Source organism: Panthera tigris, chromosome E3 (genome assembly GCF_018350195.1).
Source record: "Panthera tigris isolate Pti1 chromosome E3, P.tigris_Pti1_mat1.1, whole genome shotgun sequence".
In the NCBI taxonomy this organism is placed as follows: domain Eukaryota; kingdom Metazoa; phylum Chordata; class Mammalia; order Carnivora; family Felidae; genus Panthera; species Panthera tigris.
In genome coordinates this window covers 26,840,280-26,855,203 of record NC_056675.1, presented here as the reverse complement: position 1 = coordinate 26,855,203, position 14,924 = coordinate 26,840,280, and the positions used below count along the sequence as shown (strand labels likewise).

Here is a 14,924-nt window from a genome sequence, read left to right as displayed (position 1 = left end):
CTACATCATATTTTCCTTGCCTGAATCCCCGCTGGCCGACAGACAGCCTGTCCGAGAATACCATAAATCCTCTCTTTTTCTTCCTCAGTTATAGTGTCTGGAAGCAGATTCTGAACTTCAGATTTTTCTCTAGGCAGCAGACGAACACCTTCTCCCTGACTATAAAAATAAACAAGTCACTAGCTGCAGCTATCAAAACATGCCATGTCAAGTTACCAAAACCTGTCAGCAGACATTTTGTCTCTATTTTGCAATGCATTAGCTAAGTTACACATTTTGACATACGTACCTGGCATTGTCAACTACCTTTCTGCCCCACCTATAAGCCCAACTAGCCAATGCTGCCCAGGATTTGGCTACTTCAGGTGCCTGTACTGAAGACAGGTGATACAACTGTCCCAAAATGAAGTCAGGCTCTCCAACTCCAATATGCACTGCCATGATGGACAAAAAAATAAAAATAAAAATAATGAAAGAACTCAGCAATGCTACATTCATAAATTTCTAACGGCACTCCCATTAACATTTTGGGGTTTTATTATCTGTAAGCTATCAGTAAGTTCCAGAATATTACAGTGCAAAATTTGACAAAGGAACACATTTCCTACTACGCTTTTTGAAAAGGCTAATAAACTGAAATCAACCACTCAGCTTCCCAAGTCGGCTTAAATTATCACCCTGTAAACCACATAAATATCTTTTACGACACTTTACATAAAAACAGTTCAGGTGTAAATTATGCAAAGAGCCTAAATGTCCATCAACTGACGAATGGATAAAAAAATTGTGGTTTATATACACAATGGAGTCCTACGTGGCAATGAGAAAGAATGAAATATGGCCCTTTGTAGCAACATGGATGGAACTAGAGAGTGTTATACTAAGTGAAATAACCCATACAGAGAAAGACAGATACCATATGGTTTCACTCTTATGTGGATCCTGAGAAAGTTAACAGAAACCCATGGGGGAGGGGAAGGAAAAGAAAAAAAAAAAAGAGGTTAGAGTGGAAGACAGCCAAAGCATAAGAGACTCTTAAAAACTGAGAACAAACTGAGGGTTGATGGGGGGTGGGAGGGAGGGGAGAGTGGGTGATGGGTATTGAGGAGGGCACCTTTTGGGATGAGCATTGGGTGTTGTATGGAAACCAATTTGACAATAAACTTCATATATTGAAAAAAAAAAAAGTTCAGGTGTCAGATGTGTTGTGCAATGTCTTGAATTATGGATATGACTGGTTACTTCCTTGTGATTAGATTAAGTTGAAGCATTCTGGGAAAAGTAATACATAGGTGCTAAGTATACAATCTCATTCAATCAGAAATTCATGAGGTAAATGTCTTTATCCACAGTTCAGAAGTAAAGAAATCACCTGCTAGAATGTCATATGCCAATGTAAGATTTATAACAGTCACCAGACATATCCCTTATATCAAGACTATATAATATACAGATGAGAATGATTTCATAAAACCAATGTAAGAAATCAAAGTCCTATGCTTCATAACAACAATAATGAAAGTATATTCTCATGCTTTGGCAAAAAGGTTAATTATCTCCCACTCTGTAAAACATGGACAACGGTACCTACCATAACAGGCTCTCCAACACTGAATTAACTACCCTATTTGTCAAGTACCCTATTATTAGCACTAGTGTCAAAATGTGAAACTTTCATCTTTCAGTAGTTTCTGTGCTCTATCACCCAAGGAGACCACAGGCTACTATTATCTGTCTTTGTTGCTCCTTCTAGTGTGTGGTGACATTTAGCTTTCTGGGGCAGGGCCGTCTTGCCAGCAAAAACATCTAAGTGCATAAAAGCACCGTGGTTAGGGAAGGCCTGGTGGGCAGAGTTTTAAGTGACTTGCACGGTAGCATTAGATACTAAAGAAATGTGTTTTACTTACTTCCAGGCAGTAAAATACGCTAAATTTCCATAGAAACAATTTCTGTGGCAAATTACAGCCAGTATAACATTGTAAACTTTAAAACAGGGAGAAATAACTTCTAAAATTAATATTTTAAAAAAATTTTTTTAACACTCATTCATTTTTTGAGGGACAGAGAGAGAGCACAAGCAGGGGAGAATCCAAAGCAGGCTCCAGGCTCTGAGCTGTCAGCACAGAGCCCGATGCGGGGCTTGAACTCATGAAACACGAGATCATGACCTGAGCCAAAGTCGGACGCTTAACTGACTGAGCCACCCAGGCGCCCCTAAAATTAATATTTTAAAGCTAATAAAATAAAGATATCCTACCTGTAGATTCGCTCTCTATCCGAGGATATTCTTCTTCCATCGTATTAACAGATGGCAGTTCTATTAAAGCGAGTATGTTTTTAGACAAAGTAGAAAGACCTGTGAAGTTTTGCTGTTGCTGAGCTCTATAAACCTGTTTCAGCTGCCCTGAAATTTCTTTCCATTCTGCCTGGATCCATTTGGCTAGTGTCAGAATGGACTTGGCAACTGCATATTCAGCTTTGGCAGACTTGCAAAAAGATATGGCACAAGAACTCAACATTTCCATTGCGTGTGTTGACTGGCCTACAGAAAACCAAAAATCAGACCTTAGCTTTATATGCAAACGATTAACAGTATTTCAGGGTAAAGTGACAATGTAAATTCAGTGGTAATCAATGATTTCCAGAAACATTTCTTACTTGAATACACCAAAATTGCCTCTTTTAAAAGCCCCAAATTAGAGAGCCAAAGCATAAGAGACTGTTAAAAACTGAGAACAAACTGAGGGTTGATGGGGGGTGGGAGGGAGGGGAGGGTGGGGGATGGGTATTGAGGAGGGCACCTTTTGGGATGAGCACTGGGTGTTGTATGGAAACCAATTTGACAATAAATTTCATATATTAAAATAAATAAATAAACAAACAAACAAATAAATAAAAATAAAAGCCCCAAATTATAGAGATAAGTCAATTACAGGTAATTTATTATTCAGGACACAAATGTTGTGCCACAGCTGAAAAAAACCCAACTTTTTATTGCCTTACATCATACACATTACCATTCACACACATGATTTTTATTTTGTCATATACTAACCACAGTTCATTTTACTAACCTGCTGTATACAGCAATTTGGTTTTTTCAATGTCAAGTTCAGGCCCCCATTTTTCATCCACTTGACCTTGAGTTGATAGTTTTTTAAAATGCTGGACTAAATCCTGAGCAGTGGTAGTCTTTCCCAGCTGAACCTCACTACACTGTGCCAGCAGTCTTGTTGCAAGTGACACATTCCCTCGTTTTCTAGCAAATTTTGCTGCTGTTAGACCTAATTCCATCAGATGGCTTCTAATTGGAACTGTTTGTTCTGGAGAGAAGAAAGCGTTTCATTAGTCCTTGATGGGTCTAGTCGCAGACTGCATGGAAACATGGCCAAAAATTCTTCCCCAACTATTTATTTTCCCTTCCCTACCACCTCCTTAAATCAAGATAACTCATTTTTCACCGTCTTTAAATCCCTAGCAGCTAGCATGGTGCTTGGCATACAACAGACAATAAATGTTTATTGGAATAAATGTATACAATGAAGCTGACAAAAGTAAAAATGATTCACTCTAAGAGATCGGCTTTTCAGTTTCTAGATCTTTTTAGTAAAGGGCTCAGGACAAAGGGTGGGAAGTGAGGGTAAAGCTAGACCATCCTCCTTCGTGTAGAAGTACCCTCTGCCCTTTTATCACGCCATTCTCTCCGAGTTTACTCCTACCTTTCTGATGAACCTTCAGCCTCCTTCCTCTCTACTACCCATCCATTAAAACTGATGTTCCTAGGGGTCGATCCTAGGCTTTCTACTATTCTTACTCTGCATATTCTCCCCGGACAGTATCATTTGCTTCTGTAGTTTCAATTACCATGCAAATGCTGAGGACTGTGGCGTCTTCATCTTGAGCCCAGACCTGACATCTGAGTCCCACCTGCCTACCAGTTCACCTACAGTCAGGCATTTCAAGGGTACTTCAAACTGTGTCAAGTTAAATCCATTTTCTGCCACCCTCCAAACACTCTACTTCCTTCTCCTGTTTTTCCTTTCTTGAGGAACATAATCAACCTGGCTACCTGAGCAGATGCCTGGCAGCCGTCACAGACTTCACTTTCAGCCCTCCTATCACATCTACTTTTTGTCTATCCCTATCACACTACCTTGGTTACCTTTAGCAGGGACTTTAGCCTAATGGGTCCCTCTGCCCCCAGTCTTCTCCTCTTCTAGTCCATTCTCCAACCTGCAACTGAAGTCATCTTATACAAAGATAAACCTGAACACTTAACTTCCCTCTGAAGGCTTCCCACTGCCCAGACAAAAACCCAACTCCTGAATTTGCCTTGAAAGGCACTGATGCCTTACATTTCATTCCAATCTCAGTCTCCTTCAGCTTCCTCTCTTCCCATTCTCCCTTAGGCAAACTGAGTCACCTAAGAATCTTTCATTATTGCCACTGGCCTTCCCATGTTTTTTCCAGCCAAATGGTCCACCACCTTCCTTCTCATCTCTACCTCTCTCGGGTATCAGATTAAATGTTACTTCTTCCCCAAATCCTTTTCCGACTGATTCTTAGGATTAAATCGGTGCTCTTGTTTTATGTTCTTTCAGCACCATGTACGTGCACTTCCGTTCAGCACACCACTGCTGTTCCTTGCACGACGTCAGTTTTCCCTGCTAGACTCTAGAATCCCTTTGGTTTTAGGAACGGAGAAAACAGTCTTGTTCACCATTACATCCCAACTTCGAGCACAATACCTGGCACAAAGCACACACTTCATAAGCACTTGCCGAAGAAAAAAAGGCAAGGTGGAGTGGAGTTTTGTCTCAAATATAACCGCTGAGTTACTGACTTTTTATTCCCAATTTTAAAACTTGTTCAATATGGGAAGGATGAGAAAGAAGATGGTATTTGTAGTCCTACTATATGCCATGCTCTGCATCAGGGCTTTTATATGCCTTATCTCATCTCCCACAATCCTTACAAGAATCTCCTCAGCAAGGCAATACCCAGAACTGAAAGGGAATGTGACTCAGAAGTTTAATGACTTGCCCTAAGGTCCTTCCATTTGCAAAAGTTGGGCTAACGATCCAACCCAAATATATACAGCACTGAGAGTCCAGGAGAGTCACAGTTCCCAGTAATCACTCTGCAATGTGAGTCCACACCCCAGCATTACCTTACTTGAAATTATTTTTTTTTTAATGTTTATTTATTTTGAGAGAGGGAGAGAAAGAAAGCGCACGTGGGCGTGCCAGTGGGGGAGGCAAACAGAGAAGGGAAGAGAGAGAATCCCAAGCAAGCTTTGTGCTGTCATTGTAGAGCCCTGACACAGGGCTTGATCTCACAAACCGTGAGATCATGGCCTGAGCCAAAATCAAGAGTTGGGAGCTTAACTGAATGAGCCACCCAGGTCCCCCTGAAATTTAATACTCAAATGTATTCAGTAATCTTAGCTACCGCAATTTTCAACTACAATTCTACAGAATTCTGGCAACTTTTCCATTTTCAAGCAATAAATTGCTAACACCCTTTTAACATAAGAGACGTTTCTTTCTTAAAAATGAGATCTACTGGGGCGCCTGGGTGGCTTGGTCGGTTGGGCGGCCGACTTCGGCTCAGGTCATGATCTCGCGGTCCGTGAGTTCGAGCCCCGCGTCGGGCTCTGTGCTGACAGCTCAGAGCCTGGAGCCTGTTTCAGATTCTGTGTCTCCCTCTCTCTGACCCTCCCCCGTTCATGCTCTGTCTCTCTCTGTCTCAAAAATAAATAAACGTTAAAAAAAAATTAAAAAAAAAAATGAGATCTACTAATATTTATACAAATACTAATTGTCAACTCATTTGGAGTGTTTAAAACTTAACATCCACAGTCCATTATATCTGACAAAGAATTCATATCCAGAACAAATAAACAAGTTTATGACTTAACTAAAAACGGACAAGATTTAAACACTTTAAAAAGTAAGATACACAGTGGTCACTATGCAAATGAAGAGGCTCAATCTCATTAATCATCAGGAAAATGCAAACAAAACCGCAATGAAATACTACTATACACTGGTGCCAGGTGACTAAAATTAAAGACCAACACCACCAAAGATAGAGACACAAGAAGAAATGTAAAATGTACAAACACGTTCTAAGAACTCGCCAACTTATTTTTAACATTGAACCATTACGACCCAACAATTTCACTAACAGGCATTTACTCAAGAGAAACACAAATATATGTCCACCCAAAGACCTGTACATGAATTTCACTGCGGCTCTACACATAATAGCCCACATTTTAAAACAACTCCAGGATCTATCCAAAGAACCAGATAAATTATGGTGCATCCATCAAATGGACACTACTCAACAACACAAAGGATCACACTACTGATACACGCAACACAGGTGAAACTTAAAAATAAAATGCCGAAAAGAACCCAGACACAACAGAGTTGTATGATCCCATTTATACAAAACTTTAGTTACGACAGGTCTAATCTACAGTGACAGGAAACAAATCAGCACTTGCCCAGGACAGGACACATGGGAGAGGCGAATGGGTAGAGGCATAAGAAAAACTTTTTGCGGTGATATAAATGTTCTAGATCTTGAATGAACTGGTGGTAAAGATGTGTCAAAACTCATGGATCTGTACATGCCAAATGTGTAAATCATATCTCAATCAAAGCTATTAAAAAAATCCAAGCTAATTACCTTTTATCTTCTCCAACAACTGACTCTGGTACATGGTATATCTTAAGGCCTGCATCCACGGCCTCACATCATGCTGTTTACATGAACGCAGAGCTTCACTGAAGAGTGGAATAAGACAATCCTGCCAGAGAAAAACCAAAACTACTTAATGCAAACAGACTCCATGCATGTTTGTAGACCGAGTTAACCTGCATCCCCTTAAACCAGCTACTCAGCTCTACTTGTCTATTCAACTCCCCCCTTTCTTCATTTTATCTTCTAATCACAAGAGGAAAAGAGACAGTCTAAGATAAATCTTTGCTTTGCCTTAAAAAGAAAGAAAAAATCAAGTCCAATTAATAAAGCACATTTTTATAAAAATAAACACAAGCATATTAACTATAAAACAGAAGTTAGATTACAGAGAAACATAAAACTACTACTTTATTAGCAGATTCTCAAAGATTCTAATTCCCTTGGGAAGGGCCCATCTTTGGTTAAACTGTCCCCTATCTGGGAGAAGGATGGGGTGTTTTTTTTTGTTGTTGTTTTGTTTTTTTTAAAGTATGTTCTTCATCCAACACGGAGCTTGAACTCAAGATCTGGAGATCAAAAGTCGCATGCTCTACCACCTAGCCAGCCAGGCACCTTGCGGGTATCTTCGCTAATCAAATCTAAAATTTGTAACACCTGTCAAACGGAAATATATTTACATACACTATCTCTTCTTCCAAAAACAAACAAACAAACAAACAAAGCAAAGGAAAAAATTAAGCAATTAGCCGTCCTTAAAACTCTCTATCTTTACTTCCTCCATCTGCCTCATACACTTCTCAAATGAAAATGTACCTGAAAATGGCATTTTGGATTTCTGTATTTACTACCTTGTCCAACAAATGCTACAAATACTATTTTAAAAATTAAAAAAAAATTTTTTTTCAAAGAAATCTTTTTCTACACAAATGCCTATTAATGTTCACAAAAATATCCTGATAAAAATACACACATACACACCTCTGTTGAAAGTCTGTTAGAAACTGTGTTCTCCAGAGCAGAAGAGCAATACAGCTGTAAGGTACTTAGAACTGGCAGAGACTGTGAAACCGTTAAAGTAGAAAGTCTCAGGGGTCCAATAGCTATGCGGGAGGTTTGCTTCAAGTACTTTACCACATTTCTGAAACAAAATATATACTGTTAATTAACAAATGAGATTTTCCAGCCGGTAATCACTGAAGAGATAAGGCAGTTTGATAAGATGCTACCACAGTGGCATCCAAAGAGGGGAAAGGAAGAAGAGCTGTCTGCCCTTTAGTAAAATGATACAAGCAAGTCAAGACATGCTTCTGTGGATTTCTACAGTTTATTTAGTTTCAACCTCTATATATGCTGGCAAGGGGCACTCACGTTTCACGTGACTTCTACAACGAAAACGAAGCTATCATGACTAACTAGCATTGTAGCGAACTGTTAAGTGATTCATCGCCAAGTACGTACATTCACCATATGGTACACACAGCGCACATTAACCTCCTTCGGATTAAACTTACTCAGTTATGGACTGCCACTTCTGGTCTTGTTCTATATGGTTTAAAGCAGTTGCCAAACAAACAGAACTTCGCAACAACTGAACCTCAATCGATTTCTGAAGTTCCTTTGGATCTGGGCTTAACATGTTAGGAAGCAGTTTTTTCATATCTACAGAGAAGTTAAATAAATTCCGCTAAGTTGTTTTTAACGTTTTAAGAATGAGAAGACATTTTAACAGTATTAAAAAGTTATCACTGATGAATACATTCTTTCGTATTTAAGCTCAGCCAGCTGAACACTATGATGAAGCATTTCTGAGAGCTATATAAAAGTCACAGTCTGCATTCAAATTATATCTCACACCCACCCAAATCAGCTGATTTCCCAAGTTCGAAAATCAATAAACCAACATACGCTACATTTTAAAGGGGCAAATCTACACCTATTTTGCAAACCTTACTGAATTTGGCAAAGCGGTGCTAACACACAAAGTACTCACAATACTAATTTTAGTGCAGTATTTTACAGAATGTGCCAGTTGGGGTAAGGAAATTAACGAACCACATTAAGACGCTAAGAAAAATATTTAGCTTAAACACTGAACTTTTTCAAACGTGGCCAGATAAATCTCCAAGTCTTATGACAGTCTTTTTAAGTTAGATTAACTTTAATTAAACTGTTTCCATTTGCCAACTCAAATGTAAGTAAAACAGCCCTACATACGTTCCTTCGCGTGGGACTCTGCCCCAAAACAAATGTACAAAAACCTCCCATTTTTCCAGTGAAATACTAAGCCAAATATTTTGGGCAACTTGTCCATAAAATACTTAATTTTAAGATTATTATCTCAAATACCTATTTTCTCTTTTGATCCTCCAGCAAGTAGATTGACATTTTCTCCTGGTAACAATTCTAACTGCTCAGTACATTCAACAAATTCTCCAGATTCAAAACTGCTTAGTGATCTGTAATTAAAACATCAGTTAGCTTACATCACACCCTATCCAGCCCGTGCAATCATTCAAAAGAAAGGCAGAACAAATTCTGGAAAAAGTCCAGTTACACAGCATTCTTTTGGTGAAGTTCCTTCTACGTAGGCCATCATTTTATTTCTATTTTGAAGATGGGACTACCAACTTAATTAGCACTAAAATTGGAGTGGCAAACCGGAAAACCACAACTATAGACATTCAGTTTAGCACGCTCACCTGTCCTCTTTTTGTAGTCTGTTATCCTCCGGGCCCATCCAACAAACTGACAGACCGCTGCAGGGCAATGGCAACATCTGATTCTCCCCAAGCTACTTCTCCGTTCCCTACGCGACCCCATTCCCTACCTAAAGCCTAAGCCCCTGGAGGGCTCCTGTCCTACTATCTCAGGGCTCCATCCTCGTCCTGCCTCCTTTCACTGCTGGCCATCCTCCCTCTCTTCCTTCTCCAACGTGTCTCACGGAACCTGTTTCTCTTCTTTCAGAGAATTCTTCCTTTCCATCTCCTCACCTTATCTGAAAATGGTGGCACCTCTGAAACTCCTTTAGTCCTGCAGCATCCATATGAGGAGCGGCCCTCTCCTAGCTCCTTCCTGCTACTTTCAGATCACTCACTCTGTTCCCATTCCTACTACAGCTGATTTCCAACCAAGAAGATGACTTAGTTTCTCATCTCTTTCTATTCTATTAATCTCTCATCTTTTCCTGTCCCTCTCACTGTGTCACCTGCCTTACAACTCAGCTTGAAGCCAGCACTGGAAATATGACATCAATAACTGCACCTGCCTCCACTGGATAAGCTCCAAGCCTGGATTAAGGTAAATGCCAGCTTCTCACGTAAGCTGTGACTGAAGAACTGTCGAGGTTTGGTGACAGCACCCTGATCATTCTGGCCACTACTGGATCTGAGTCCTCTCCAGGGGCAGGTTCCCGTGTCCCTCCCCACTATACTCTACAATGCCCTCACACTGTCAGCTAATGACGGACTCCTCGGAAAAAAAAAAAAAACAACATAAAACAAACAAAAAGCCCAACCATCTATCCTCTACCCTTTCATTTCCTCTCCCCTTACCTCTAGTCCACCATCTATCCACTCCCAAAACAGTCTATATCCAACTTCCGCTGCTTTCTTTGAGGCATAAAAAAAGCAGGGCCCAGCTGATCCTTCAATGTTATTTATCCTGTTTCTTAAACCTCTGCTTTCCTGTCACTCTTTCCCGTGAACTTGAAAGAACACTAAAACTCTCCAATATTTCAGGTAACTACACAACATTCTCCTCCAGCCACAGCCTCCTCCTCTCCTTGACTTCAGGAAAAACTCACCACCCAAGTAACCTAACTAAAGCTTTTGATTTTCAACTTTCTCCACCACTCAATAGTACTACTCAACCCAGCTGCTTCTCGTGATCTCTCTCTACAAAGCTCTTCTTGCTTGTCATCTCTGGAGCTTCTGACAAGACTGACTATTCCAGTCTGCTTCTCCTACATCTTGGACTTTTCTCTCCTCAGTGTCTTTCTGTTTTTATCAGTGGCTTCCTCTCCCTTCCTGGAACAAAGATGCTCGTAAGGATTCTGACCTTGGCCTTCTTTCCTTTTCACTCACCCTTCTCCAGAGCTTAATCTGTGATTTCGTGGCTTACAAAGGCTCTGGAGTACAAAGTGTGAAGAGAAAAAAAATGTCTTTTACTGTCACCTATATGCTAATGAACCCCCAAATCACTCTCTAGCTTAGACTTTTCTCCTTTGTTCCAAATCCAATTCTTAACTGCTTACTACTCTCCTCAGCATGTTTCATATGCACCGTAAAAACACCTCCTGGTTCTGTGTGCTCCTGCTTCAACTAACAGTGTCTGTCCTCCCTCCACCTTTGTCCCACAGATAAATGGTCTACATGCTGCCACCCCTGCCGTCCACCTCCAGTCTCTTCCCAACAGCAGGGGGAATGACTAAGTCAAATCACGACATGCCTCTCCTGTTCAAATCTCACCTAAGATATTCCATATTACTGGGAGTCAAAGTCCTTCTCCCAGTTCCCCATCTACCCTCTATCCTGATCTCCTATTATTGACTCTGCTTCAATAATAGTGGCCTCTGGGCCACTTTCTGGGCCATTTCCAGAACACTCAAAGCACATTATTCTTTCATCAGATCTGTTTCCTTAAGTCTTCGCCCAAATGTCATGCTGATGGCATTCCCAACCTTGTCTATCTGCCTGTGTGTCCCTCTAGAAGGGAACTCCTCAAGAGTCGGAATTCATGTTTCATGAGGTGCTACACCCCACTGCCTGGCACATAGTACATGCTCAATGGAAAAATTACCCATTAACCCATTTGCTCCCTAGAAGCTGAGCTCCACAATGGGAAGGACAGCTAACGACTCCTGTGTCCCAACCTCTTGGGGGTACACAAATTTTGAATTAAGAAATTCAGTACATATATTTTGGTTTTTGTTTTTTAATTTTAACATTTATTTAAATAATATCTACACCCAGTATGGGACTCGAACTCATGACCCTGAGATCAAGAACTGCATGCTCTACTGACACAGCCAGCCAGGGGCTCCCAGTACCTACATTTTGAATTAAGGGATTAATAAATGCACAGAGAAATATGGAGATGAAAAGAAAGGGAGCTGATTTTATAAATGTTCATAAACTCTGTCCTCTCAAGAATATTTTTGAGAAGTTCATTTTTTTCTAATGTTTCCTCATTTTTGAGACAGAGAGTGAGCAGGGAAGGGGTAGACAGAGAGGGGGACACAGAATCCAAAGCAGGCTCCGGGCTCCAAGCTGTCAGTACAGAGCCTGACGTGGGGCTTGAGCCCACCAACCGTGAAAAGTCATCAAATGTGACTCTTCCTAAAGCAGTAACAAATTTGCTTTCACTCCTTTTGATTTTAAAACCATAAGCTCTGAGAATGAAGATCAAATGACCGTTTCAACAGTTAACAAGTCTGTTTTCCACCGTATGAGTATCTTCCTCACATCTAACGCTGGTTTCTCATTGTGGTCATTTTTTGAACAGCAGTATTACTAGAACTTCAAACATGCTGCAGTAGTAGATGGTACCAATTTTAATATTTTTCTGCCAAAGAGGCAGACTTTAAGGTTGCTGAAAATTTATTGAGCTGAAAAACAGTCCTTACTTTATGTAGTTGAAATCAGCCTTTAGGTTGAGAGAAGTGCTGCTGGTACTCTTTTTCAGGTCGTGGATAGCATTCTGCCAGTCCTGCACGGCAGCCCAGTCCGCAATGGAAATGTAACACTCACATGCTTTATTTCCCAAATAATTTATAACCTCAGGGGAAGAGTCCGTTGATTTGGATAGCACAGTTTTCCTGGATTCACCTGAGTAAATGTATTTTATAAAACAGAGAGATCCAGGGAAGTTATAAATATTTTAATGAGCAGAGAAATCTAAACGATACAACAGGATCATTAATACAAATTATCTGAGCGTATACGACTTTTTATTTAAATCCTGGACGCTCACCATTCAGAGAATGTTTGGGGCTGGCACTGTTACGCCCAGCGTTGGCCAACGTGAGAACGGATTTGTCAAAGCTGGAGACGCAGCAATCAACACCTGTCATGGCACACAGGTGCTCCTGGTACTCCACAGAGGCCTTCTCAAACCTTCAATGCAAATGCAAACAGTCCTTACTTTTAAATTATCCACAGACTTCATTTCCAAAAAAACTAAAAAAAAAAAATTAATCACTCAAATAAACTGAGCAGAGATAACGAATTAATTATTTTGTGTGGGGTGGGGTGCACAAAATTAGATTTTTTCCTCACAACAAATGAAAATAAATGTACACACTATTAAAGTTTTTTTAAAGGCAGTATAAAATAACAGAAAATATTAAGTATCTGATCTCATTATATGCCAAGGCTAAGTAGAAGAACAAGTTTTAAAAAAGAATTCATAAAGTAACAGATACTAATGGTGTAATTTAAAACTTCCAGGTATGAAAAAACACCATAAACATTAAAAACAAATTATAAATCAAGAAATTAGACCGCATCAACAATCCTGCTCTATCAGTATAGCAGGATTTCCTATACTTGACATATCAGTATAGGAAAATATGAGAGGCCACGAAGACAAAATCTGTGTTTCTAAAAATCACATATGGTCAATAGAACTTAAGGGGAAAGTTATATTAATCATTACTAAAAACATATAAATTAAAACAAATTATCTTCACTGATGATGGTGGCAGGGTGGTTGTTTCTCAGTGACCCTCACTATTCACAACAGCAAAGGGAAGGGGTTACTCTATCATTAAGGATATAAAATGGAATCTCTTTTCTGTACAATAACTTTGCAACAGTATGTATCATAAGCCTTAAGGTCTGTAGCCTTTCTTCTAGTAAATCAACTTGCAGGAATGAATTCAAAGAAAAGAAACAAAATTATAAGCTATAGCTTACTATGAAGAATTAAGTGCCATGGTACATTAAGATTAGTAAAAAACATCAGAAACAACCTTACTGTCCAAGAATAAGGAAAGTTAAATTATGGTGCACTCACAAAAAATACAACTGCGTCATTAAAAATAACATTGTAGAATATTTAACATGCCAAAATATTTTTTTAAAGGTTACTGAATAGAAAAAACAAAATGATGTGAGTAGCAGAAACACAGCCATTTCTGAGAAACATGGGGAGAAGACTGTATATAAAAGAAAAAAGAACTACAGAGGCACGTACACCAAAACTAACAAGTTATCACTAGCAGATGTAATTATGAGTTCTTCTATTTTTCCCACATTTTCCAGACTTGGGAGAACGGACATAAATATACACAGTCTGTTGCAATACATATTCATTTACCTAGAGAATGAGTGCACAGGGCTAATGAGCAAGCCCTCTATCCATGAAGGACAGTTTGTACCAGACTCTGACAAGAAAGGTTATCAATTATAATGCAAGTAATTGGCAGATCTTATTTTAAGGAGGATTTCTTACTAATCTGTAAGTAAGAAAGGCATCTAAGTTTTGCTGTTAAAGAACAGACTAAAGATGACTCCTAGTAAAGTGATTCACAGCGAGTTTCAATTGCTGAAATTGAACAAAGCTGTTTTAACATTTAACTACAATGTTATCCAGGAATACAGAGGGTTTAAATGTAAAGATATCCCATTACCTATTTCCTACCTTCCAACTTACCTCCCTTCTGCCTGCTGGGCCACTGAATTAATCCAGAGAAGATTCTTGCCAGCAATGGAGGATGACCAGACAGCAATTCCCTGTATGGCTTCAGGACAATGCAGCTCACACAGAGCTTCTACCACCATCATGATGGTTACTTCCAATTCATTCCCCTGGAAGTTCATTCACAACAATTAACCACAGACCTCAATACCATTAAAATTCAAGCATCTACTAAATTTACAACCACTGATCACAACCGAAGCCCATTTAAAAGCACGTGTATTTAACAATTATTTTTACAACAACATTACATTATTAGCTTAGAATTCTTGAAATTTTACATATACTGTGGCTACAAAAGGTAACTGACACAAGCTTAACAGCAGATGGTGTCAGGCTTTACAAAGTAAAAAAAAGTTATCCAAAATTTAAACTGTGCTATCTGTAGGAGTAACATATGCAGTAAATATAAAGCAAAAGTCAAATATAAATAACCATGAACTAAAGGATGATTAATTTTATGCCTGAATATTGCCTACTGCTATTATCGAATTAAGAAACATTTGTTATTT

The 14,924-nt window shown here is 39.4% G+C and overlaps 2 protein-coding genes across 8 annotated transcripts in view; both read right to left on the bottom strand.

Moving 5' to 3' along the window:
- LOC122234543 (basic proline-rich protein-like) overlaps positions 1 to 14,924 on the bottom strand; it is a gene marked incomplete at its 3' end in the record, with an annotated part of 342,718 nt that overhangs the window by 248,151 nt on the left and 79,643 nt on the right. The gene's annotated exons all lie outside the window — the stretch shown is intronic.
- SMG1 (SMG1 nonsense mediated mRNA decay associated PI3K related kinase) overlaps positions 1 to 14,924 on the bottom strand; it is a 98,854-nt gene that overhangs the window by 32,115 nt on the left and 51,815 nt on the right. For all 7 annotated transcript variants that reach the window (XM_042971091.1, XM_042971085.1, XM_042971087.1 and 4 more), the window contains 11 exons: positions 14,368 to 14,522; positions 12,685 to 12,827; positions 12,338 to 12,539; positions 9,061 to 9,170; positions 8,226 to 8,373; positions 7,693 to 7,852; positions 6,700 to 6,820; positions 3,075 to 3,323; positions 2,258 to 2,542; positions 290 to 434; positions 21 to 159 (listed from right to left, as the gene is read on the bottom strand). In XM_042971091.1, coding sequence (XP_042827025.1) covers positions 21 to 159; positions 290 to 434; positions 2,258 to 2,542; positions 3,075 to 3,323; positions 6,700 to 6,820; positions 7,693 to 7,852; positions 8,226 to 8,373; positions 9,061 to 9,170; positions 12,338 to 12,539; positions 12,685 to 12,827; positions 14,368 to 14,522 — 1,857 coding nt within the window. The remainder of the gene's footprint in view (positions 1 to 20; positions 160 to 289; positions 435 to 2,257; positions 2,543 to 3,074; positions 3,324 to 6,699; positions 6,821 to 7,692; positions 7,853 to 8,225; positions 8,374 to 9,060; positions 9,171 to 12,337; positions 12,540 to 12,684; positions 12,828 to 14,367; positions 14,523 to 14,924) is intronic.